We start from the raw sequence: 24,209 nt of genomic DNA on the forward strand, positions 1-24,209 counted from the left end.
GGTGGATAGCTTAAGTGTACATGCCAATAAGAATATAAAATGATGATAAGAACCAGGCTAACAGGGATATCTACTGTCAATTTCTCGTGGCTAGAAAAAGGATATCATAGATTGAGATTGTATTAACAAGATTCTTCTATATGTATGCAGTTTTATCCTTCTTTGTCTCAGTTCCGTGGGCTTTTCTTGTAAAAACAAGCTTATTATACTTAATATGAGCATCTCAATGTGAATTGTTTCAGGTTAATTTAATCCTTTTTGTCTTGCTAATTGATTTCCATTTATCTGTTTCCTCAAGTAGCAGCATCGGCTAACATTTTCAGCTTAAAAAAAAAAAATCAAATAAAAAGGAGCAAGACACTGATGATGGTGCGGTCGATGCTGATTATGGTGGATTTGAAGATTGATTCCTTGATCCTTGCAAATACACTGTAAGATCATCCGAAGGACCCAAAGGTTGGTGAGAAAGGGTGTACATTTTTTTCTGTAACAAAGTTAACATCCGTATGCTCCTTCACAGTTTTCATTATAGATGAGTGTAATAAGATGCTTGTATTATAGTACTTTACTGTCTCTAGTTGTATGGATGATCAAAGTAAGCTACTGATGTGGCTTTCAAAGCTTAGCTAGGAGGTGCAAGCTTGCAAAAGGAAATGAAGAGTTTTGTTCTCGTGGTTCCTATCAACAGCCTCAAATCCAATATATTTTTAGGAGTACTCCCCAAAAGCCGATCCAGACCAATGTGTCATGAAATTTGTGAAATGTCATTGCTGTTAGAACTCAAGACCAGCGATGACAATAAGTACCTGGTGCATGAAACAGAGCTATCCCCTGCATGAAATAAAACTGAACTAGCTTTTTTCATGTATGGCAAACTTATTTGGGTTGCCTTCCATGAATTATACTTTCAAGTCATTCTCAGAATGTAAGACCTGTCTAACTCTTCTGGCTTTACTGATTTGCCCTAAGCACTCATAGGAGTAGGACTTGTCAGAGAGCTGCTGCACGGTAAATGCAGCAGTTTGATACACCCACTTTGTCCATTAAACCTACCTTCATGTGTCAATCACAATGCTGCTACAGCACTGCTTGCAGCAACATTGGCATCCACCATCAATGCCTCTTCCCTAATATTAGCATATCTGTCATTCTTGCACATTTGCCGAATTACCATATGCACATCTTATCATTCATTTAAAAAAAAAAAAAAAACAAAAAAAAAAAAATCGGAATATCCTTTTCATATATAGTTTCTCATTTGATTTTAGGCGTTCTGATATAGGTACATATATGCACTTATGTATATATATATATATATATATACATATATATGCCCATATGTTTTCTCAGGATATTGTATCTATCTAGGTATATGTATATGCCTATATACATATACATATATATATGCAGGTATATAGATATGTATATATAATTTCCCATCTTTCCATCATTCATATCTTGGTATATGACCATTGTTTTGTTTTTTGTTTTTTTTTAGATATCCACATGATATATGCCATTTCCTTCCATTTTATGATTAATCCATTTGCAGGAAATACATGGAAAATACAATTCTCTTCTTAGCTTAGAAATTCTTTATTTAATTCAATATTGCGATAGTTAAATCATAATGGGAATTCGATATTTCAAGTGCTAGAATAGAATGAATGAGCATTGTAGATATCATGAATTACTTGTTCTTCATGCATTTTTCTTTTATTTCTCAAAATCTCAAATGGTGAAACACGAATGGCACGTGCACCATTTCGTAAGAGGTAAATTAATCCTAAGTTGATGATCCATATCAATGGCCATAGTCAGGGTATGGACAAAACTTAGGATTTTTATCTTTTACGAAACAACACTGGACCCATAATAGATCCGTTTTCAAAATTCATCATATTTTCCTTAAATATCTTCTTCTTTTATTAGAATTTAACTTAAAAATTAATTCAAAATATATACCAATGGCCATAGTCAGGGTATATTGAGAGTTAATTTCATTTTAAATTCTATAAAAGCACCAAATGTGTTTTATTCTTCACCTGAATTTAAATATAGATTATTATATAATACATTCAATGACCATAGTCAAGGATGTATTATATCTTCAATCTTATTTTAATTCATCCAAAGAATGAAATAGCTTTTCAAAATCCAATTTCAAAATCCTTTAAATTCATTCATCATTTAGGATAGAACCGCATCATATTTTCAAAATTAGTTTTTCAAAACTCCAAGTGATGTAAATATCTTCTTCAATCAATCTTCAATCCTATTCATCTTTTTCAATTCTATTTCATTTTTCATCTCAGAGTCCAATTTAACTTTGAGATTTCAATTTCATTTCATATTCAAAATTTCCAAATTTAAATTCATTTTCAAAGCTCAATTTTACTTTGAAATTTCAAATTCATTTTTCAAAAGACTCCAATCAAACTCAAAGTTCAATTTAACTTTGAGATTCTTGATTCATTTCAAGCTTCAAGTCCCAAGTCTAAATTGACTTTGGGATTCATCTATATATTCAAAATTCAAATTTCTAAAAAAAAAAAATTCCTTTTCCCAAATTCAAATCAGACTTAAAAATTCTTGATTCCTCCTTTTAATTCCAAATCCATTTTAAGATCCAAAATTCAACACTCATATTGGATCTCAGACTCCAGATCCAATTTACCTATAGGATCCAGAATCAATTTCACTTTGGATCTTAGACTTCAGGTCCAAGTTTCCATTCTAGGATCCAGAATATAATTCTACCTTGGATCTCAAACTTCAGATCCAAATCCATCTTAGGATTCAGAACCCAATTTTATCTCGGATCTCAGATCTCAGACCTTAAATCCATCTTTAGATCCAATTTCATTCCCAATTCTAATCCAAATTCCATTTTTCAGATCTCATCTGAACTCCCTAAATCCACTTCCATTCTTAAATACCATTTGATTATCTCAGATCCATTCCAAACTTAAAAATCCAAATTCAAATTCCATCTCAAGTATTCATTTCCTTTTCTAAATTCAAAATCCAAAATTCAAAGTCGATTTTGACTTTGAAACTTCATTTCCTTTCATTCTAAAACTTCAAGTCATTCTTTCTCATTTATTTTTTTTCAAATCCTGATTTACTTCAAAAACTTAGAACTTCTCTGATCTATCTCAAGGTTCTAAAGTTAGATTCAATCATTTCTTCACTCCCTTATCAAGTTCATCTCAGAATACTTGGAAATTTCCAAAAACTTTCTTTTTCAAAAGGAGCATACATTCTTGCATTGCACAAGCACGATTCTTTGTGCATTCAGAGTTAGAATAAATTCTTAGATTATATTTAGGCAAAGCAAAAGGCATAGATTCGATCCTTGGTTCGATTACCCCTAGTAAAGGCGCTAGGAACGGTCGAACCTCGTACCGACGAGCGAATCCCGTCTCTCCATTTTCCCGCAAATTTTCAAAACGGAGGCGAGTTAAATTTCTAAATTCTTTTCAAATCAAGGTCAAGTGAAAGCCGCGCAAAATAGTTCCTCTTCTCTCTTTCTTTCTTTCTTTCTTTCTTTCTTTCTTTTCTCTTCTCTCTTTCTTTTCTTTCTTTTATTATTCTCCCTTCAAAAGGGAGGAAAATAGAGGTTAGAAAAGGGAAAAAGAAGGAAGAGAGAGAAACCACTAGAGAGGAAAAATTTTGCGATGATCACAGTTTTGGCGACCGTGATGGGACTTGTCTCCGTCTGGTCGAATTATGCCTCTGCCTTGCTTTTATATATAATCTAAGTCTTTATTCTTTCTATGTCAGCTATAGGAGCCTAGATTCTGTCCTAAGCTGACATCATTGCATATAGGATCTAAGTATGGTTTGGTAGGACCATATTGAGGAGATTATCCATGTTCACATTAGATTTAGGTCTTAAATACAACTCTCCTCAATTTTAGGGATTGAATGCAAACAATGTATGCAAGTGTATGCTTCTTCTTTATTTAAATCTATCTTCTTTAGGACTTGCATTAGAGCCTTCTAATTTTATTGCATGTTGATCATGTTTTTGAAAACATCCCTACCTATATTGTCCCGGTCTTCACGTTGCTGGGCTGTCTCACTGAACCATAGTTCGGGAGAGAGCCTCACAACTGGACCGCTTATTTGGGTTCGCGCCCCCCTACCACGTACCTAAGGGCCATAGTCCGAGGTATATCGATAGGTGCTCAAGGATGTTGGGAAGCCCTTACCTTAGAACCGGAGAAATATCTTATATGCCACGTACTTCGAGCTTCGGCTTGAGTATATCGGCATACCTTGATTGGAATCAGATGATCTGAACCATAGAGTTAGAATTAAGGTCCTACAAGCTATTTTCAAAATATTGCATATAGAGTCAGACTTTAGGGAGTGTTGTATGTGCAGCTTTGGTTGTGTGATATTTCTCTTATTCTCTCATATATATATCAAACCCTTTTCAAAACCCTGGGTATATTATTCAAAATTTCCCTTTACTTTCAGAAACTCCAGGTGTATATCTTTCTCTACCTACATTCTCTTTTTTACTCTTTAGATCAAATTTTTCCTCAAAAACCCTGGAAAATTCCTTTAAAATTTTCTCCAAACCTTTTCAAAATTTCCAGGTTTAATTCTTCAAAGAGTCTATCCGTAAGTCCTGCATTCTATCTGATTCTTTTCCTCTCTTGCCACAGTATCAGTCCAATGGCATCCGAATCTCTCGATGCTATCTTTCCCATGGATCATGTCTACTATCAAATAAGGGATGGAACCCCAGATCATCGGGTCATCCAATCTCATACCTTCTTCCCTCGATGGTACTATTCTTGGTTCACCGCCTTCTCGCGTATGTTCCCAGACCACTTGGATGATTGTGGATTGGAGATGGCATCGGCAGTTGGCAAGCAAACCATCAACGGCAGTCTGATTCAAGCTATGGCAGAACGATGGAATCCACGTACCTGCACATTTTGGTTTCCATGGGGGGAGATGACTTTGCTAATGGATGAGTTCAGTGATATCATGGGATTGCCGGAACCAGCTGGTCAGCCAGATGATCCAGTCGAACAACAGTTCTTGATCAGTGTCAAAGGGATAGATATTCGAGAAGCACTAGCCAAAGCTACAGGGAGCAGATCCTGGCCTCTCACAGAGATCAACGGAAGTCAGTTCATCGATCTGTTCGAACTCTATAATAAGTACGGAGCCTATGAAGAAGTCGATACCCTATCTCGAGCAGCGAAAGAAAGAATTCAGCATGCTATGATCCTATGCACGGTGGGGCTGGCATTCTTTCAGGATGGTCAGAATTTCATCGATATCAGAGTCGCCCAACTTTTTAGACGATGGGGAAGCAAGCAGACCCGTCAGCTTTCGGTATCCATGGCAGCTCTAGCCTTTCTCTACAGAGGTTTGGCTCGATTTGCCCTCGGAGAGGTCATTTTGGTGGAAGGATGCACATATGCCTTGCAGTCGTGGTTCCTACGACATGTGCCGTCGAAAGCCAGTTCTTTCAGATTCAGCAACAAGCAGCCGAAGTCAGCCATTCAGTATCGAGCTTTGATCGAGAAACTACATCAGGAGGAAATCATTTGGGACTTCTTCGACAGAAGAGAGACTATCCCTCGCTACACTTATGCTCGTAACAAGCGCTACAGATTGCTCGGTCCATTCTTCTGTGTCGACTATCAGCCAGAGAGGTGCCTCAGACAGTTCTCGCAGCGGCAGGTACGAGCCAACATTCACTTCCCAACCGGCAGCATGCCAGAATTCGATCTACAGTCGGATCAGTGGTCTGGGGCATACCATGTAGCCAAATACACTTGGGACTCCTTCATTCCTTTGTCAATATCTCCTGGACCCAATGTATCTTCTGAATATCGGGAATGGTGGCGAATTGTGTGCCCACCTTCTCTTTGTATTTGAATTTGTCATCAATAAAATACAACTTTTGTTCTGTTAAAAAGCTCTTTTTTTGCCAAATGATTCTTTTATATCTCATCCCTAATAATGAGACGTTTCCTTCCGTTTCTTCTGTAAATATCTCTTATCATGATAGACGACCTCGCCTAGGAAATAAGGCGCATTTTTTTTCTCGTTATCACAGAATGGTAACGCAATTATCGCAAGCTTTGTGATGACCCGATCCCTGGTGATGGGATAATCTGTCTAAATTGTCTATCAGATCCCTTCGTTCTCGTCTTTTTCTCAAAGATCGTGTTTTCAAAAAAGATCTTTCGTGCTCTAACCATTCCCTTATTCTTCAGGAATCACTGGCATTGGCAAAATGGTCGTAACAAGGGCAGGAAAAGAAACGGTTCCTCAACACAGTGACAGTGAGGCTGGAGGGATGAACTCCCCCAAATCAGTCAGGGGACAAAATCAGAATCAAGCAGATGACATAGATCCAGCTATGTATAATCTGTTCAAAAGAATGATGACCAAAATGATGACTGAGCAGGCCGAGGCCAGTCAGAAAGAAGCTATTCCAAAAACCAAGCCAAAGAAGAAGGCCGTGAAGAAGCCAGTCAGGATTGTTAGGAAGAAAGTACAGCCTGACACCACTTCTGAAGAAACAGAATCAGTTGAGGAATCAGAAGAAGAAGAGCAGTTTGTCTATCAGAATCCTCCACCGCAGTTTGCAAAGACCACTGCAGACCCCGAATCAATCAATAAGCCTGTTCTAGTTAATAACCCAATGCAAGAACAAATGAAAGAAATGAATCGGGCCATCAAAGATATCCAGGCTAAAAGCAAGGGCAAGCAGACCTACTCCGGTGAAGATTTTTACCATGGTCTGGACGGAGATGACAATTTGGAGAATCTCCCTCGCAAGTTCCTTAAATTCGACGGAACTAGCAACCCCAAGGCTCATTTGGCCACCTTTTATGCCTAGTGCGGCCGTTTCAGGAAAGATAATCGGGCGTTATTCATCTGCTTTCCTCGCAGCTTAGAAGGAGTAGCGGCCAGGTGGTATGCAAATCACATTAATCCTATCGAACTACGAGAGTTCGATAAAGTTGTCAACTTATTCATCGAGCGCTTCATGTTCAATGTTGAAGCCTCACCAACCCTCAATCATCTGTACAATTTAAAACAGATGGAGAATGAGAAAGCTAGTGAGTTCATCCATAGGTGGAGAAGCCCCTGTAACAGAATGAAAGTTCCCATCCCGGAGGAGCACGCCTTGCAGATTATCCTGAATAATTTCGCTCAGCCTCTGAGGAACCTCATTTCTACATCACCTGCTAAGTCATTCATCAAACTGATTGAGAGAGCCGAGTGGCTCGAGACCGGCCTGTATGAGGGTTACCCTTTCGTTCGAGGAAACCCTGAGCAGAAGAAAAAGGCTCATGTTGTTTATTCCATGGATTTTCCCGACAACAGCAGTAGCTCTGGCAAAAAGAAAAGCAAGAAGAATCGCAGCAAGAACTCAGGGCCTCCTAGGGCCGAAAGAGCAAATTCAGCAGCCCAGAAGGGAAAATTTGTTAAGCCCGTCCAACCAATACCCCAGCCAGAAGCAAAGCAGCCAGAAAAGCCGAAGCACGAAGGTTGGAGTTATGATCGGGAATTCTCAGCTTTAGAACAGTCCCGCGAAGACATCTTAGAATATATGATGTCAAAAGGAATGATTAAACTTCCCAAGGTGGCGGACCCTCCCGTCGCTATGGGTAAATGGACTGACAAGTTCTGCAAGTTTCACCGGACTGTGGGACATGACACCGAGCATTGCTTTGTCCTCAAGAACATCATTCAGGATTGTATTGACAAGAATATGCTGATTGAGGACGAGGATGAGCAGCAGCCAGAAGTCTTGAGCAAACCTTTTCCTAAACATTCAGCTTCAGTCGTTACAGAACAAGCGTTCTCTCTGCCAGGCAGTATTCAACCATGTTCTATGCAGGACATTCAGGACCAACATCAGGTCCTAGTCCTTCACCAGGCACAGTCATCCGTCAAGAGGGCGGATGTCACCCCATTTTCCAGCAAACCAACAAAGGCAGCAACAGGAACTGCCAAACTAGTTCCCAGGATCCCGAAGCGCTTTATCAAGGCAGCTTCGAAGAAAGAAGAGGCTTCAGGGTCAGTTCAGAAGCCGATTACTGCATTATCCAACATCTCTATCTTGGACCTGACCCACGCTTCATCTGAGCACCAGCAAGTGCTAGAAGATCTCCTCAGAAAGATCAAAGTCAAGCCTAGCACGTCTCCGCAAGATATGGCTCAGATCGTCAATCAGGCCATGACGAACGCACCAATCACTTTTTCTGATGAGGATTTACCAAGGCCTCATTCGTTTCATAACAACGCCCTATACATAGTAGTGCGGACCAGGGGCATGACAGTCCCTCATGTGCTCGTCGATGGAGGCAGCAACCTAAACATCTGTCCAGAAATGACAGACAAGGCGTTGGGTTTAAAAGAAGAGGAATATACCCCAGATCCGATCACGATCTACGGTTTTGATAACCATGGGCAGACAGCCAAGGGGAAGATATTTCTCGAAATCTTTATCAACTATTCGGTGCATACTGTACTCTTCCATGTGGTCAATGTACCACCGACGTACAATCTGTTGCTGGGGCGCACATGGATCCACAATGCCAAGGCGGTCCCGTCAACCCTGCACCAGTGTATAAAATGGTCGAAAGGGGGCATGATCACTACGGTCCTAGGAGAGGATCCGGAAGAACGACTCCCGCAGCCGATGATTCCCCGTCCTACTTTCACTGCCGACATCCCAAGCATCAGGGAAGTCGATGAGATCAATCTGAGCGAAAGTCTGGATATGCTGAAATTGAAAGAGATCCAGCCGACAGAAAATGTCACCGCAGTTGTCCAGTGGCAGGGACCTCGCTTCTTCAAATTAGGAGGACGCCTCGATTATACCTCATTTAAAGATCACCCTCTGTTTCCTCAATTCTCCAAAGCTAAGAAAGGGTTTGATCTTCTAACGAAGCACGGTTATCAGCCCTTCAGGGGCCTGGGCAAAGATGAAGACGGCATTCTGGAGCCGATCGTCCCCGATCAGCATGTCACCGGTACAGGCTTGGGTTTCGCAGGTCAGTCATCCTGCAGAAAAACCATCTTCGTCAAGGGAGTTCAGTAATGAAGACAATGCCAGTGTTTTCTGTTTTCCTTTCCCTTTTGTCATCTTGTAAGGGCAAGATCCGCCCCGATTTCTTTCCCTTTCTCAAACAGTCGCTTGTAAATATCAAAGTTTACTTAAATCAATGAAAAGTTTGTTTGCTCTATTCATCTTGGTGTACACAAATTCTCTACTTATGTCCTTGTCTATATTGTCATTCTCTATCTTTATACAAAAGGCTATTTTTTGGATATTTTACCTTTTTTCTCAAAAGCCTCCTTTTCGCTTACAGGATTGCCGTGATCATGACTCCTAAATCATTCAAAAAGCTCGTCATCAATACCAACCTTTTTCAAAATAAAACAGCCAGAGCATGCAAAGCGAAGACTGGGGCAGAGGCCAGCAAAATGACAGGGCAGATCGAAGAGTTGGCAGAATTCGACTCGACAATTCAAGATCTGCCAGAATTTGCCAGCATTCAGAAGCAAGATGAACCATCACCATTGGTTCAAGATCTAACGGAGGATGTCAATATCGGTTCAGAAGATGATCCAAGAATTCTCAAAATTGGTTCCAGTCTAAGTTTTGATGAGAAAGAAAGGTTCATCTACTTCCTCAAACAGCATCAGGAAGTCTTCGCTTGGACTTATGAGGATATGCCAGGTTTAGACTCCAAGTTAGTCGAGCATCGCCTTGTGTTGAAGCCAGATTGCAAACCAATCAAGCAGAAACTCAGAAAAATGGATCCTCGAGTAGCACCACAAGTTAAAGAAGGACTTGAAGAATTGTTAAAAGCAGGGTTCATTCGGACCATCGAATACCCAGATTGGTTGGCGAACATTGTGGCAGTCCCCAAAAAGAATGGCAAAGTTCGGATTTGTATTGATTTCAGGGATCTAAACAAAGCTACCCCAAAGGATGATTATCCACTCCCCAACATCGATCTTCTGATCGATAGCACGGCAGGCCATGCCATGTTCTCCTTCATGGATGGATACTCGGGCTACAATCAAATCAAATTGGCCACTCGTGACCAATCCAAAACTTCCTTTACCACGCCTTGGGGTACTTTTTGCTATACAGTCATGCCATTTGGACTCAAGAATGTCGGGGCAACCTATCAGAGGGCTATGGCAGTGATCTTTCATGACCAGATGCACAAGAACATGGATGCCTATGTAGATGACATCCTGGTTAAGTCCAAAGAAGGAGAGGATCATCTTGATGCTCTCGGCCAAGTCTTCGAAAGACTTATTCTCTACAAGCTAAGACTCAATCCACAGAAATGCGTCTTCGGAGTAAAGTCAGGCAAATTGCTCGGCTACATGATCAGCAAGAAAGGCATAGAGGTGGATCCTGCCAAGGCGAAAGCAATCATTGATATGCCGGCTCCCACCAACCTCAAAGAATTAAGGATCCTTCAGGGGCGCATTCAGTCTATCCGTCGCTTTATCTCCAATCTAGCCATGAGATGCGAGCCCTTCAATCACTTACTGAGAAAAGAAGTGAAATTTGAATGGGGACCAGAATGTCAGCTCTCATTTGAACGCATCAAGCGGTATCTTCTCAATCCACCTGTTCTGAAGCCACCAGAACTTGGAAAGCCACTGCTCTTGTATATTTCCGTCAACCACAATGCTTGTGGCGGATTTCTTGCGCAGTATGAGGAAGGCAGCCGGATAGAGCATGCCATCTACTACATCAACAAGACTTTCATTGATTATGAGAAGAGATATTCTCAGATGGAAAAGACATGTCTAGCCTTAGTGTGGATGTGTCAGAAGCTGAGACATTATCTAATGGCTTCAGAAATCAAAATTCTGTCAAGACTCAACCCTCTCAAATACATCCTTGAGCAGCCCTTCCTTACTGGACGAATTGCGAAATGGCAAGTCCTCCTGATGCAGTATGACTTGGAATATGTTTCTCAGAAGTCAGTCAAGGGTCAGTCCATCGCAGATCAGTTGGCGGATTTCCCGTTAACAGAAGAAATCAAGGCAGAAGACGATTTTCCTGACGATCGAATTTGCAGTATTCAGGAATCTCCAGTTTGGACTCTATTCTTTGATGGAGCCAAAAATATGTCTGGTATAGGGATTGGGATCTTGTTGATCACTCCTGAAAAGGAAATGCTCCCTTACTCCCTCAAGCTCAATTTCCAATGTACTCACAACATGGCCGAGTATGAAGCTCTAATACAAGGCCTCAAAATTTTGCAAGACTTCGATGTCAAGAGGGTACATGCCTTCGGCGATTCCTTGCTTATTGTTAACCAAGTTAATGTAGAATGGCAAGTAAAAGACTCGAAGTTAATTCCCTATCAGAAGATCGCTTTGGCTCTCATAGGCGACTTTGAAGAATTTCAGCTCAATCATGTCAAGAGGGAATACAATCACATAGCAGACGGCCTAGCTTGCTTAGGCTCTATTTTGTCTTTTAAAGACAGTGAATCCTGTTGTTCCTTCGAGATCGGCAGACTTGATCAACCTGCCTATATTCCAATTGAGCAAGTGAACCAGGCCGCTCAGAGGGAAAAGCCTTGGTATCAAGACATTAAAAGCTTTATCGAAACTGGTGAATTCCCGCCAGACATGCCAAGAAGGGAGCAATGTGCAATTCAACGCATGTCAGTCCGCTATTTCATCCTTGCCAATACTCTCTACCATCGTGGGTTCAGTTCTGAGTATGCTAGATGCTTAGATAAGGATGAAGCCATAGAAGTGGTCCGAGAGGCACACGAAGGAATTTGTGGTGGCCATGTCGGCTACCAAACACTCGTCAAGCAGATTATCCGCGCAGGATATTACTGGAAAACCATGCAGCAAGATTGCCATCGGTTTGTAAGGAAGTGCGTCAAATATCAGATGCACGCGCCTTCCATTCATGCGCCAGCTGCATACTTGCAGTCAGTGGTCTCTCCTTGGCCCTTTTCAATGTGGGCCTTCGACGTGGTGGGTCCAATCACTCCTTCTGCATCTAACGGCCATAAATACTTCCTTGCAGCCACAGAATACTTCACCAAATGGGTCGAAGTTGTCACTCTGCGAACAGTAGAATGCCGGCATGTAGTTTCATTTATTCATAAAAATCTTCTCTGTCGCTTCGGCGTCCCACATGACATTGTGTCAGATAATGGCAGCCATTTCAAAAATGAGAAGATGAAGACCTTCTGCTCGAAGTTCGGGATTCATCACCACTTCTCAGCTCCTTACTATCCCCAAGGGAACGGTCAGGCAGAGGCCACCAACAAGATTTTGATCCGCATTCTGGAAAGAACAGTGGAAACAGGCCGTGATTGGCACGAGAAGATGCACGATGCATTGTGGGCATACCGAACCACCATTCGGACCCCAACCAATGCTACGCCTTCAGAGCTTGTTTATGGGACCGAGGTGGTATTGCCTCTACATGTTCAGAAGCCTGCACTCAAGTTTGCGTCACTCGTTGAACTTCCGCTTGATCAATATCAGCAGCAGAGGTTGGTACAGCTTGATCTACTAGACGAGAAAAGACTCAAGGCAGCAGAGCACGCCCAGGCCTATCGTCAGAGGATAGCTAGACACTACGCCAAATCAGTTATTGAGAGAAGGTTTCGAGTTAATGATCTCGTGCTCAGATCGACAGCTCATCTCAAGCATCGGCCGAAGGGCAAGTGGTCACCCAATTGGGAAGGCCCTTATGTGGTTAAGGAAGCATTGCCCCGTAATTCCTATCGTTTGATCAACGCAGATGGAGCGGAACTGCCAGATCCTATTAATGCTCTACATTTGAAGAGATTTTACACTTAAATTCCTAGCCTTTTGTACTATTCAAAAGAATCTCTCTCAATAAAGCGACGATTTTTCTATTAAATTCTCACATCTTCTCCCTGATACTGGGGCATTTTTATTTTGATCTATACATGTCTTCCTTCGTCATATGCAGGCAGGATTAGACGAACTCTTTTTCTGAAAAACTTGTCAATTTTTCAGTTGATCTATTTTATTTGGCATCTATTTCATTTTCCAATTTAATTGAATTTTCATCGATTTGTTCATTTTGTCAAGTTTTTATCAAACTTTTAAATTTTATCGATCTTTTATTTTACATCCCTTTCAGGTTAAGGGATAAAACCTGAACTACTTCCCATAAACTCTTCAATTCATATCAATCTTTTATTCATTCTTCTCCAGGATAAGGGAAAATCCTGAAGTAATCAAAGTTCAGACCATCTTGGGTCAAGAGTCTTGAATAAATCTTTGTAATCGGCGAGATCTATTCATGCTTTTTGTCAATCCTTTCAAATTCGACTCTTGGGTAGGAATTATCTCCTTCTCATCTGGGTTCCGACTCAGATTTTCCTTTTTGTATATTCTTATTTTTGAAGTCTCAAGTTCTGACTTGAACTTCCTTTTGAATCCAACACTCGTGTTGGATAATTCTTTGTTTTGAGAATTCGAGTTTTTGAACCCGATTCTCACTTCCTTTCTTGTATTTAAAAAACGGGTTCCGACTCGGATTTTCCTTCTTGTATATTCTCATTTTTGAAGTTTCAAGTTCCAACTTGAACTTACTTTTTGAATCCAACGCTCGTGTTGGACAATTCTTTGTTTTGAGAATTCGAGTTTTCGAACCCGATTCTCACTTCCTTTCTTGTATTTAAAAAACGGGTTCCGACTCGGATTTTCCTTCTTGTATATTCTCATTTTTGAAGTTTCAAGTTCCGACTTGAACTTCCTTTTTGAATCCAACGCTCGTGTTGGACAATTCTTTGTTTTGAGAATTCGAGTTTTCGAACCCGATTCTCACTTCCTTTCTTGTATTTAAAAACCGGGTTCCGACTCGGATTTTCCTTCTTGTATATTCTCATTTTTGAAGTTTCAAGTTCCGACTTGAACTTCCTTTTTGAATCCAACGCTCGTGTTGGACAATTCTTTGTTTTGAGAATTCGAGTTTTCGAACCCGATTCTCACTTCCTTTCTTGTATTTAAAAACCGGGTTCCGACTCGGATTTTCCTTCTTGTATATTCTCATTTTTGAAGTTTCAAGTTCCGACTTGAACTTCCTTTTGAATCCAATGCTCGTATTGGACAAGTTATTGTGAATCCGAGTTTTCACTCATCATTTCCCCTTCAGGTTAAGGGATAAACCTGAATCATTATTTTTCTAAATTCTCTTTAAAAATGTCTATTCTATTTCCCTCTTAGGATAAGGGATAATCCTGAAACCCCGGCCATTCTTCTTGCTTCAATCTCTAAATATCTTAAATAGGCCAATCTCCTTCTCAACTCTCCGCAGGAAAAGCCCAGTGCTCGTACTGGTGCATTTTGAAAATCCAGAGCACGTACTGGTGCAGTTTCGAAAACCCAGTGCTCGTACTGGTGTGCACTTTTGAAAACACAGTACTCGCACTGTTATGCATTTTCGAAACCCAGTGCTCGTACTGGTATGCATTTCGAAAAACCTAGTGCTCGTACTGGTATGCATTTCGAAAAACCCAGTGCTCGTACTGGTGTGCATTTCGAAAATCCAGTGCTCGTACTGGTGTGCATTTCGAAAAACCTAGTGCTCGTACTGGTATGCATTTCGAAAAACCCAGTGCTCGTACTGGTGTGCATTTCGAAAATCTAGTGTTCGTACTGGTGTGCATTTCGAAAAACCTAGTGCTCGTACTGGTATGCATTTCGAAAAACCCAGTGCTCGTACTGGTGTGCACTTTCGAAAACACAGTACTCGCACTGTTATGCATTTTCGAAACCCAGTGCTCGTACTGGTATGCATTTCGAAAAACCCAGTGCTCGTACTGGTGTGCATTTCGAAAATCCAGTGCTCGTACTAGTGTGCATTTCGAAAAACCCAGTGCTCGTACTGGTATGCATTTCGAAAAACCCAGTGCTCGTACTGGTGTGCATTTCGAAAATCCAGTGCTCGTACTGGTGTGCATTTTGAAAAACCCAGTGCTCGTACTGGTGTGCATTTCGAAAATCCAGTGCTCGTACTGGTGTGCATTTCGAAAAACCCAGTGCTCGTACTGGTATGCATTTCGAAAAACCCAGTGCTCGTACTGGTGTGCGTTTCGAAAATCCAGTGCTCGTACTGGTGTGCATTTCGAAAAACCCAGTGCTCATACTGGTGTGCATTTCGAAAAACCCAGTGCTCATACTGGTGTGCATTTCAAAAATCTAGTGCTCTTACTGGTGTGCATTTTCAAAATCCAGTGCTCGTGCTGGTACATCTGGCGCTCGTGCTAGTATTTGGCTGACTAATCAGTTAGCCATCCAGGTTCAGCCTTTGTGCTAACCAAACATCATCATTTAAAGCTATAAATCCTCAATTTCAACCTTCGGGTTATCATTTCATCAAAAATCAATCTTTTCTTGTGAAGGACCCTCTTCAGGGAGAGTTCGAGGGAGCTCGTTCTTTTCGCATGCAACCATCTTTCATTCGCAAGGACCCTCTTCCAGGGAGAGTTTGAAGGGACTCGTTTTCTTCGCGAACAGTTTGCAAAACAACAACCAACTTTACATGTAACGCCCCGGATTTCCAAAACAAAGCTAAGTTAAAATTTTCATGAATTTCTTTTTTTTTTTCTTTGCATCGGAACTTACAAAAGCTTTTAGCAGCGGAATCAGACGATAATGAGTCGTCGGTTTTAGAAAACTCTGAGCACGTTGCAGGTATGTGGCCAAGCAACTCATTGACCACCGAAGTGTTCCATTTTATCGAAAACCACATGTTTATTACAACATCACTGCTTGGAAAGCAGTATAGGTTCTATAAAAAGGAAGCAGTACAACTCTGTCTAGAGAAACCCTGGAACTCGATGCCGCCTTGCTCCGCATATCGCCACGCAGGTCCAACACCTGAAATCCCCATAAAACGGGGTCAGAACCACTGATGGTCTGGTAAGCATGCAATCATGTAACCATTCAACTCAAGTACGATAATGACCACTCAGGGTCGCAATGCGCAATAACGACGCTCAAGCCTCCAAGACTTAGCGTATATCGCAAGAGCCTCCTCAGGGATATGAGTTGAATATCCGCTCGAGTCCTCATGACTTAGAGCAAGCTTTTTCAGGGCTGTGATTTGAATAACCACTTAAGTCTCCACGACTTAGCCATGACCTCTTCCGGGTCTCAAAGTGATGTCTAGCTCAAGTCTTCATACTTGGCACATCCGTATCCCACGCATCTAAGGACAACTCCTCGAGCTTCGCTTAGTCGTGCGGATACAACACGGGTCTTTGCCCAGTCGGTCCAGTAGTATACCGAACATGACACCTTCACAAAGGTTATGCAGGACTGACTCAACACGTCATCCACTCATACATTCAAAACATCGCTGAACCTAAGCCAATGCATTGTTTCGATAATTAACCGCTCCCGCCTTTGGTACGCAGGTAGAGCTATTGTCCGGGCATCAACGCGACGTTCTGGGGGTTGATTATTCTATGTATTTTAGATACCCCAGAGGCCTGTTGACCCTATCCATAGTAGGGCAGTGTGTTTCAACTGGGAGGACCCTACTAGGCCCATATTCGGATGCATCCTCTACTTGCAGTAGTTGGGTTCAATCCTTAGATCTTAAGGATAACCACGACCCCAAAACCCATGAGTGACTGAGGCCATCGTGGACTCTATCAGGTCCAAAGTAAAATACGTGTCACTCAAGGCTGTACCATCACTGCCATTCCACAGTGAGCATAATTCCTGAAGGGGTCTGCCAGTCTTACAATTACTTGGACAGAATCTGCATGCCATTTAGGCAGCCCGTGCTTTCAGCACTACTGGAGTATGTACCCGACCCCATTCAGTTCGCCCCAACACAGTCATTACTGAGGGGGTACCCCTAACACGATTTTCAACCGCGGGGTATGTGCGACCTTAAGTCTTATTCATATGCATGCAGAACACCGCTCTTTGGCACTTCAGCCACCACGAGCATCACACCTCTTTGGGTGGAAACAACACACTCTGGCTCATCAGCCCTTACGAGTCTGGTTGTGTAACCGTTCTCAATGAGCATGCATATGACTCGATCTAAATAGATCGGCTACTCGGCATATTTTTATGCAGCGAGTCCAAACCTAGCCAAGGCGCAACCTCTACTCCGGCTCGACGGCCCTTACGAGCAAGGTGCCCTTGCAGGCACAGGGATACAAGCCGATCTGGCATTGTTCCATCAACGGACATCATTATGCCGTTCTATTGGTTCCGGCAGCTCTTCTGCCAACCATTTCGTCAGCACCTCTCCTGCTCTATCGGCAGTGGTGCGACGAACCCTTCTACGTTATAGAAGGCAATCCATGAACTGGGTAGCACTCTGCTATATGTCAGAGTATCCTGCTACGTTCCTTCTGAGCTATCAATAGCTTCTTCAGAAATTTCAGCAGCACTTCCTCTCTTTTACGGAGAAAGCGTGCGTTTCTTTTATCCATTTCGGCGGCATCTCCCCTCTTTGGCGGGAAATCGCTACGCTTAACTCGGGAAATGGATGCGCACCGTTGTGCGTACTTTGCATCCATCAAGGTTGCAGGAACCCTGGGCCATAGCCAGGCCATACGTAATTGATTTAGTCTTTACGTAAAGAGCATTTTGCCAAAAAACCGAAGCCTTTCCAATTGGGGCTTCATTCGTCAAGCAGAATCTTGAACGAGGAGCGGTCAGGGAATCGCATTGGCGATTTGGAGTTGATCTCCATTTGAACGCTCATTTATGCGCTATATATGTAGTATAAGCAGAAGCCTGTGCTTTATACAGCGGCGGCGTAAAGGAAATGCATATACTATTGTTCAGGGTGTGAAACTGAACAAAATATTCTACATATATAACAAAACAGGAGCCTTGGTGTCATTCAACACGACGGCGTAAGTAAAGACATTGCAGAAAGCAGGAGCCTTGGCATCGTTCGACGCGACGGCGTAAGTAAATGCATAATCGGAAGTGCAGTAATCGGAAGTGCAGAAAGCAGGAGCCTTGGCATCGTTCGACGCGACGGCGTAAGTAAATGCATAATCGGAAGTGCAGTAATCGGAAGTGCAGAAAGCAGGAGCCTTGGCATCATACGACGCGACGGCAAAGGTAAATTACATAGCCTGTGCGATATAAGACGCGTCGGCAGAATCAGCAGATATACACCTAGATCTGTATCCAACGATAGTTACGAGGCGAGCGGGTGAACACCGAAGTGTTCTGAAGGGCTCAACCAAGAACTAGGGCGAGATACCATTTTAAAAACGCATATACTGCGTGTTTGAACATAGATATATCCGACGATAGTTACGAGATGAGCGGGTGAACACCGAAGTATCCAAAAAGGGCTCAATCAAGAACTAAAGCAAGATACTACTTCAGAAAGTATATGCTATATACAAACAATCAAATACTTGAGAGAGATGGATCAACGAAGCAAACTTACTTCAAATCGTGGAAGAAACGGCTCCGGGTTGCTTCTTTGGCTTCGAGCCTTCCTTCGAGAGGTCAGACTAAGTCAGATGAAGCTGACTTAGTTGAGAAAGAGGTAGAGTAGGTCAAGCTACTCAACCTAAGTGGTTTGAAACAAAAAGGGTTCGATCCAAGTCAACTGGGTTCAGCAGGTTCGAACTCAGCTCAAGTAGGCTAAGTTTGGGTTCAGAAATCCAAACCGGAATCTGGACAAAAAGGGACTTTGACTTTGACTTTAAACCCAACTAGGTTCAAGTCAAGTCAACTAGGTTAGGACTAGGTCAAGTGGGTTCAGACCCAGGTCAGGTGAGCTAGGACCAGGTCAGGCAGGCTCAGACTAGGTCAGGTGGGTTCAGGCCAGGTCAGGTGGGCTCAGACTCACTTGGGCTCACTAGGGGAGGTTTAGGAGAGAGAGAGAAGGCAAGAGAGAGAGGGGGGGTCGAAATTATGAGAAGAGAGAGAGTGGGGAGGGCTATTTATAGCCCAAGCCCACCTCCTCTTGGGTTTTTCCATGCCCCTTTTATCCCTGAGCTATATTTTAATTCCTGGAGGTTCCTTTTGAGGTGGGGCCCACTAGATATTTCCATAGGATATTTTGTGGGTCCCACAAGATATTTTCTGAGGAATATTTCTGTGGGTCCCACCAACATTTTCGTGGGTCCCGCAAAAATTTCGGGTTTTCGGCAATTTTTTTCCGAAAAATTCTGAGTACGCCATTCTCTTCGTATTGACGTCACTAAGAAAGTTGGCTCGAGGAAATCCTTTGATTTTGTTTAGTTAGGAAGTTATGGCTTCCAGAGTGTTTGAGCATATATTCACAAAGCGACGAATATCCTAAGTATAACTGGTTCGTACAAATCGATCTGATTCGTATTTCGGGTTCAGATGCTATTTTTACTTGAAAATGCCTCGTGAATTTCTTCAGAAAGATACTGAAAAATTATGGGTCTTACATCATTACCCCCTTAAAGGAATTTCGTCCGCGAAATTCAGTTAAGAGTACTAAGTGCGTAACTTGGGATATTTCTCCCATATGTTAGATTCATAATGTTATTCAATTAGTTCAACATCGTATTTATTCCAATCATAACCTCATATCATGATTCTCGATCAATTGAGGTATGCTTCTCATATCTAAGTTCAAATTATGCTACAACCACGATAGTTTTGTTGAATCAATGTTCTTCCAACCGGCTATCAATATAGCCATCTTGTGTAACTATTTCATACTCATAGATCATTCTTCTAGAGATTAACCATATTGGAATAAGTCCCCTGTCAGACTACCTGGTATTGGAAACGTACCTCCTCACAGGTTCACCTTCGTCAGACTTACCTGATATTGGATCAGTACACCCTCACAGAATCATACTAGCCAAGCTACTGGTTTTGGAACATATACACTCGCACGGAGCTGTATACCCTCACAGGCTCACTCTGGCTAGACGATCTGATCTTGAATATGTAAAACCTCACAAGACTCTCTTCTTGGGAACAATTCGTCGATGATTTATTTTATTAAGTAACTTTTAACATTCTAATTACGCAAACTTAATTTCTCAATCATGTGGTCTATAGCCATAAATTTTGGGCATAAGCACTTAAGATTTTTATTTGACAAATCCAATATTACTTTAGAGAGCAAGGATACATATCGATCCAGATGACCGTACACAAGGTCATAAGCCACTTGTCTCAAGCATTCATTGGATCTTGTCTTTCAATCGCTTTTTACCCATTACAACTCTATCTATCAAGGGATCCAGATTCCTTGATATGATCATCATTCATAAGTTGTTCGGCTGTCACCGCATACACACGACCTGCAACAGGTTTCTGCTCTATCCTGGGTAGTGGCAGTCGTTGTTGTTGTGTTTGTTGAGAGGGTCCTCCAGATCCCATATTTCTTCGTTGAAGATCTGAGGCCTTCTTGCGGCATTCTCTTACACGATGCCCCGGTTTGCCGCAATACAGGCAACCTCCCGTATCGCGAGGACAAACCCCTCCGGGATGATCAGAGCTACACCTCGGGCATCGAAAATTAGACTGTTGGTAGGGCTGATTGGCTTCTACCATCTGTAATGGCCGCTCGGCCGATGGAGTGAAATTCTTTTCCTGAAAATCTCTTTTATACAAAGGTGGTTGCGATTCTTGGCCACCTGGGAACGTCCTCTTGTTGTTCCCATTACTTGCTATCGGTCGCTTTACTACGACCCCTTTGCATCGCTCCCAGTCTGCGCTAATCTTCGAAGCTGCTGCCACAGCGGCTTGAAATGTTTGGGGCATGCTAGTTATAACTCGAGATCGTAGCCCTTCCCGAAATCCGTTGATATATTTATCGGCCCTCTCCTGGTCAGTATCGAATAACCGAGAGCAGTACCGCTCAAGGTTCTGAAACTTGGTAGTATAGTCGATAAGACTCATACCACCATGCTCCAATTCAAGAAACTCCATCTTCTTCTTATTTCTAGAGTGTATCGGGAAGTAGTTATCCAAAAATTCCCTCCGAAAATCATTCCAAGGAATGACTTCGACTTGTGAGAACTGGATAAGCTTAGTGGTATCCCACCACTTCCGTGCATTATCCTTCAGCCTATAAGTGCCGAAGTTAGTCTTTCTATCCTCTGGTACTCCCAATACCAGGAATGCACGCTCCGTTTCCTCGATCCAACTTTCTGCAAGCTCTGGATCGGCACTACCAACGAAAACTGGTGGGTCTAATTTGAGGAATTTTTCATATGTTATTCCTCCAAGGTTCTCATTACGAGGTGGGGCTGGTGCTTGCCTTGATTCACGAATGGCAGACACAAGCCTGTTGAGTGTCTCCAACAGGAAGCCCTGTGTATGGGACTCCTCGCTCGGCATGGTTCTCCTGGTCTTAGGAGCCATTTATCTATTCATGCAAATACACCCAATCAGAGAAAGTATAAAATTTATACTTACAGTGCGATACCGCAAACACGACGGATCTTGAACCAGGTTTCTCAGACTCATGCTTTGATACCAATTCTGTAACGCCCCGGATTTCCAAAACAAAGCTAAGTTAAAATTTTCATGAATTTCTTTTTTTTTTTCTTTGCAGCGGAACTTACAAAAGCTTTAGCAGCGGAATCAGACGATAATGAGTCGTCGGTTTTAGAAAACTCTGAGCACGTTGCAGGTATGTGGCCAAGCAACTCATTGACCACCGAAGTGTTCCATTTTATCGAAAACCACATGTTTATTACAACATCACTGCTTGGAAAACAGTATAGGTTCTATAAAAAGGAAGCAGTACAACTCTGTCTAGAGAAACCCTGGAACTCGATGCCGCCTTGCTCCGCATATCGCCACGCAGGTCCAACACCTGAAATCCCCATAAAACGGGGTCAGAACCACTGATGGTCTGGTAAGCATGCAATCATGTAACCATTCAACTCAAGTACGATAATGACCACTCAGGGTCGCAATGCGCAATAACGACGCTCAAGCCTCCAAGACTTAGCGTATATCGCAAGAGCCTCCTCAGGCTATGAGTTGAATATCCGCTCGAGTCCTCATGACTTAGAGCAAGCTTTTTCAGGGCTGTGATTTGAATAACCACTTAAGTCTCCACGACTTAGCCATGACCTCTTCCGGGTATCAAAGTGATGTCTAGCTCAAGTCTTCATATTTGGCACATCCGTATCCCACGCATCTAAGGACAACTCCTCGAGCTTCGCTTAGTCGTGCGGATACAACACGGGTCTTTGCCCAGTCGGTCCAGTAGTATACCGAACATGACACCTTCACAAAGGTTATGCAGGACTGACTCAACACGTCATCCACTCATACATTCAAAACATCGCTGAACCTAAGCTAATGCATTGTTTCGATAATTAACCGCTCCCGCCTTTGGTACGCAGGTAGAGCTATTGTCCGGGCATCAACGCGACGTTCTGGGGGTTGATTATTCTATGTATTTTAGATACCCCAGAGGCCTGTTGACCCTATCCATAGTAGGGCAGTGTGTTTCAACTGGGAGGACCCTACTAGGCCCATATTCGGATGCATCCTCTACTTGCAGTAGTTGGGTTCAATCCTTAGATCTTAAGGATAACCACGACCCCAAAACCCATGAGTGACTGAGGCCATCGTGGACTCTATCAGGTCCAAAGTAAAATACGTGTCACTCAAGGCTGTACCATCACTGCCATTCCACAGTGAGCATAATTCCTGAAGGGGTCTGCCAGTCTTACAATTACTTGGACAGAATCTGCATGCCATTTAGGCAGCCCGTGCTTTCAGCACTACTGGAGTATGTACCCGACCCCATTCAGTTCGCCCCAACACAGTCATTACTGAGGGGGTACCCCTAACACGATTTTCAACCGCGGGGTATGTGCGACCTTAAGTCTTATTCATATGCATGCAGAACACCGCTCTTTGGCACTTCAGCCACCACGAGCATCACACCTCTTTGGGTGGAAACAACACACTCTGGCTCATCAGCCCTTACGAGTCTGGTTGTGTAACCGTTCTCAATGAGCATGCATATGACTCGATCTAAATAGATCGGCTACTCGGCATATTTTTATGCAGCGAGTCCAAACCTAGCCAAGGCGCAACCTCTACTCCGGCTCGACGGCCCTTACGAGCAAGGTGCCCTTGCAGGCACAGGGATACAAGCCGATCTGGCATTGTTCCATCAACGGACATCATTATGCCATTCTATTGGTTCCGGCAGCTCTTCTGCCAACCATTTCGTCAGCACCTCTCCTGCTCTATCGGCAGTGGTGCGACGAACCCTTCTACGTTATAGAAGGCAATCCATGAACTGGGTAGCACTCTGCTATATGTCAGAGTATCCTGCTACGTTCCTTCTGAGCTATCAATAGCTTCTTCAGAAATTTCAGCAGCACTTCCTCTCTTTTACGGAGAAAGCGTGCGTTTCTTTTATCCATTTCGGCGGCATCTCCCCTCTTTGGCGGGAAATCGCTACGCTTAACTCGGGAAATGGATGCGCACCGTTGTGCGTACTTTGCATCCATCAAGGTTGCAGGAACCCTGGGCCATAGCCAGGCCATACGTAATTGATTTAGTCTTTACGTAAAGAGCATTTTGCCAAAAAACCGAAGCCTTTCCAATTGGGGCTTCATTCGTCAAGCAGAATCTTGAACGAGGAGCGATCAGGGAATCGCATTGGCGATTTGGAGTTGATCTCCATTTGAACGCTCATTTATGCGCTATATATGTAGTATAAGCAGAAGCCTGTGCTTTATACAGCGGCGGCGTAAAGGAAATGCATATACTATTGTTCAGGGTGTGAAACTGAACGAAATATTCTACATATATAACAAAACAGGAGCCTTGGTGTCATTCAACACGACGGCGTAAGTAAAGACATTGCAGAAAGCAGGAGCCTTGGCATCGTTCGACGCGACGGCGTAAGTAAATGCATAATCGGAAGTGCAGTAATCGGAAGTGCAGAAAGCAGGAGCCTTGGCATCGTTCGACGCGACGGCGTAAGTAAATGCATAATCGGAAGTGCAGTAATCGGAAGTGCAGAAAGCAGGAGCCTTGGCATCATACGACGCGACGGCAAAGGTAAATTACATAGCCTGTGCGATATAAGACGCGTCGGCAGAATCAGCAGATATACACCTAGATCTGTATCCAACGATAGTTACGAGGCGAGCGGGTGAACACCGAAGTGTTCTGAAGGGCTCAACCAAGAACTAGGGCGAGATACC

General features: G+C 42.8%; 1 protein-coding gene across 1 annotated transcript in view; it reads right to left on the reverse strand.

Moving 5' to 3' along the window:
* Positions 1–24,209, reverse strand: part of LOC149818493 (uncharacterized) — a 196,175-nt gene that overhangs the window by 115,388 nt on the left and 56,578 nt on the right. The window contains exon 4 of the mRNA XM_089985429.1: positions 19,719–19,743. Within this exon, the coding sequence (XP_089841555.1) occupies positions 19,719–19,743 (25 nt within the window). The remainder of the gene's footprint in view (positions 1–19,718; positions 19,744–24,209) is intronic.

This window comes from Nuphar pumila, chromosome 13, assembly GCF_984573655.1.
Source record: "Nuphar pumila chromosome 13, dmNupPumi1.hap1.1, whole genome shotgun sequence".
Taxonomy (NCBI): Eukaryota; Viridiplantae; Streptophyta; class Magnoliopsida; order Nymphaeales; family Nymphaeaceae; genus Nuphar; species Nuphar pumila.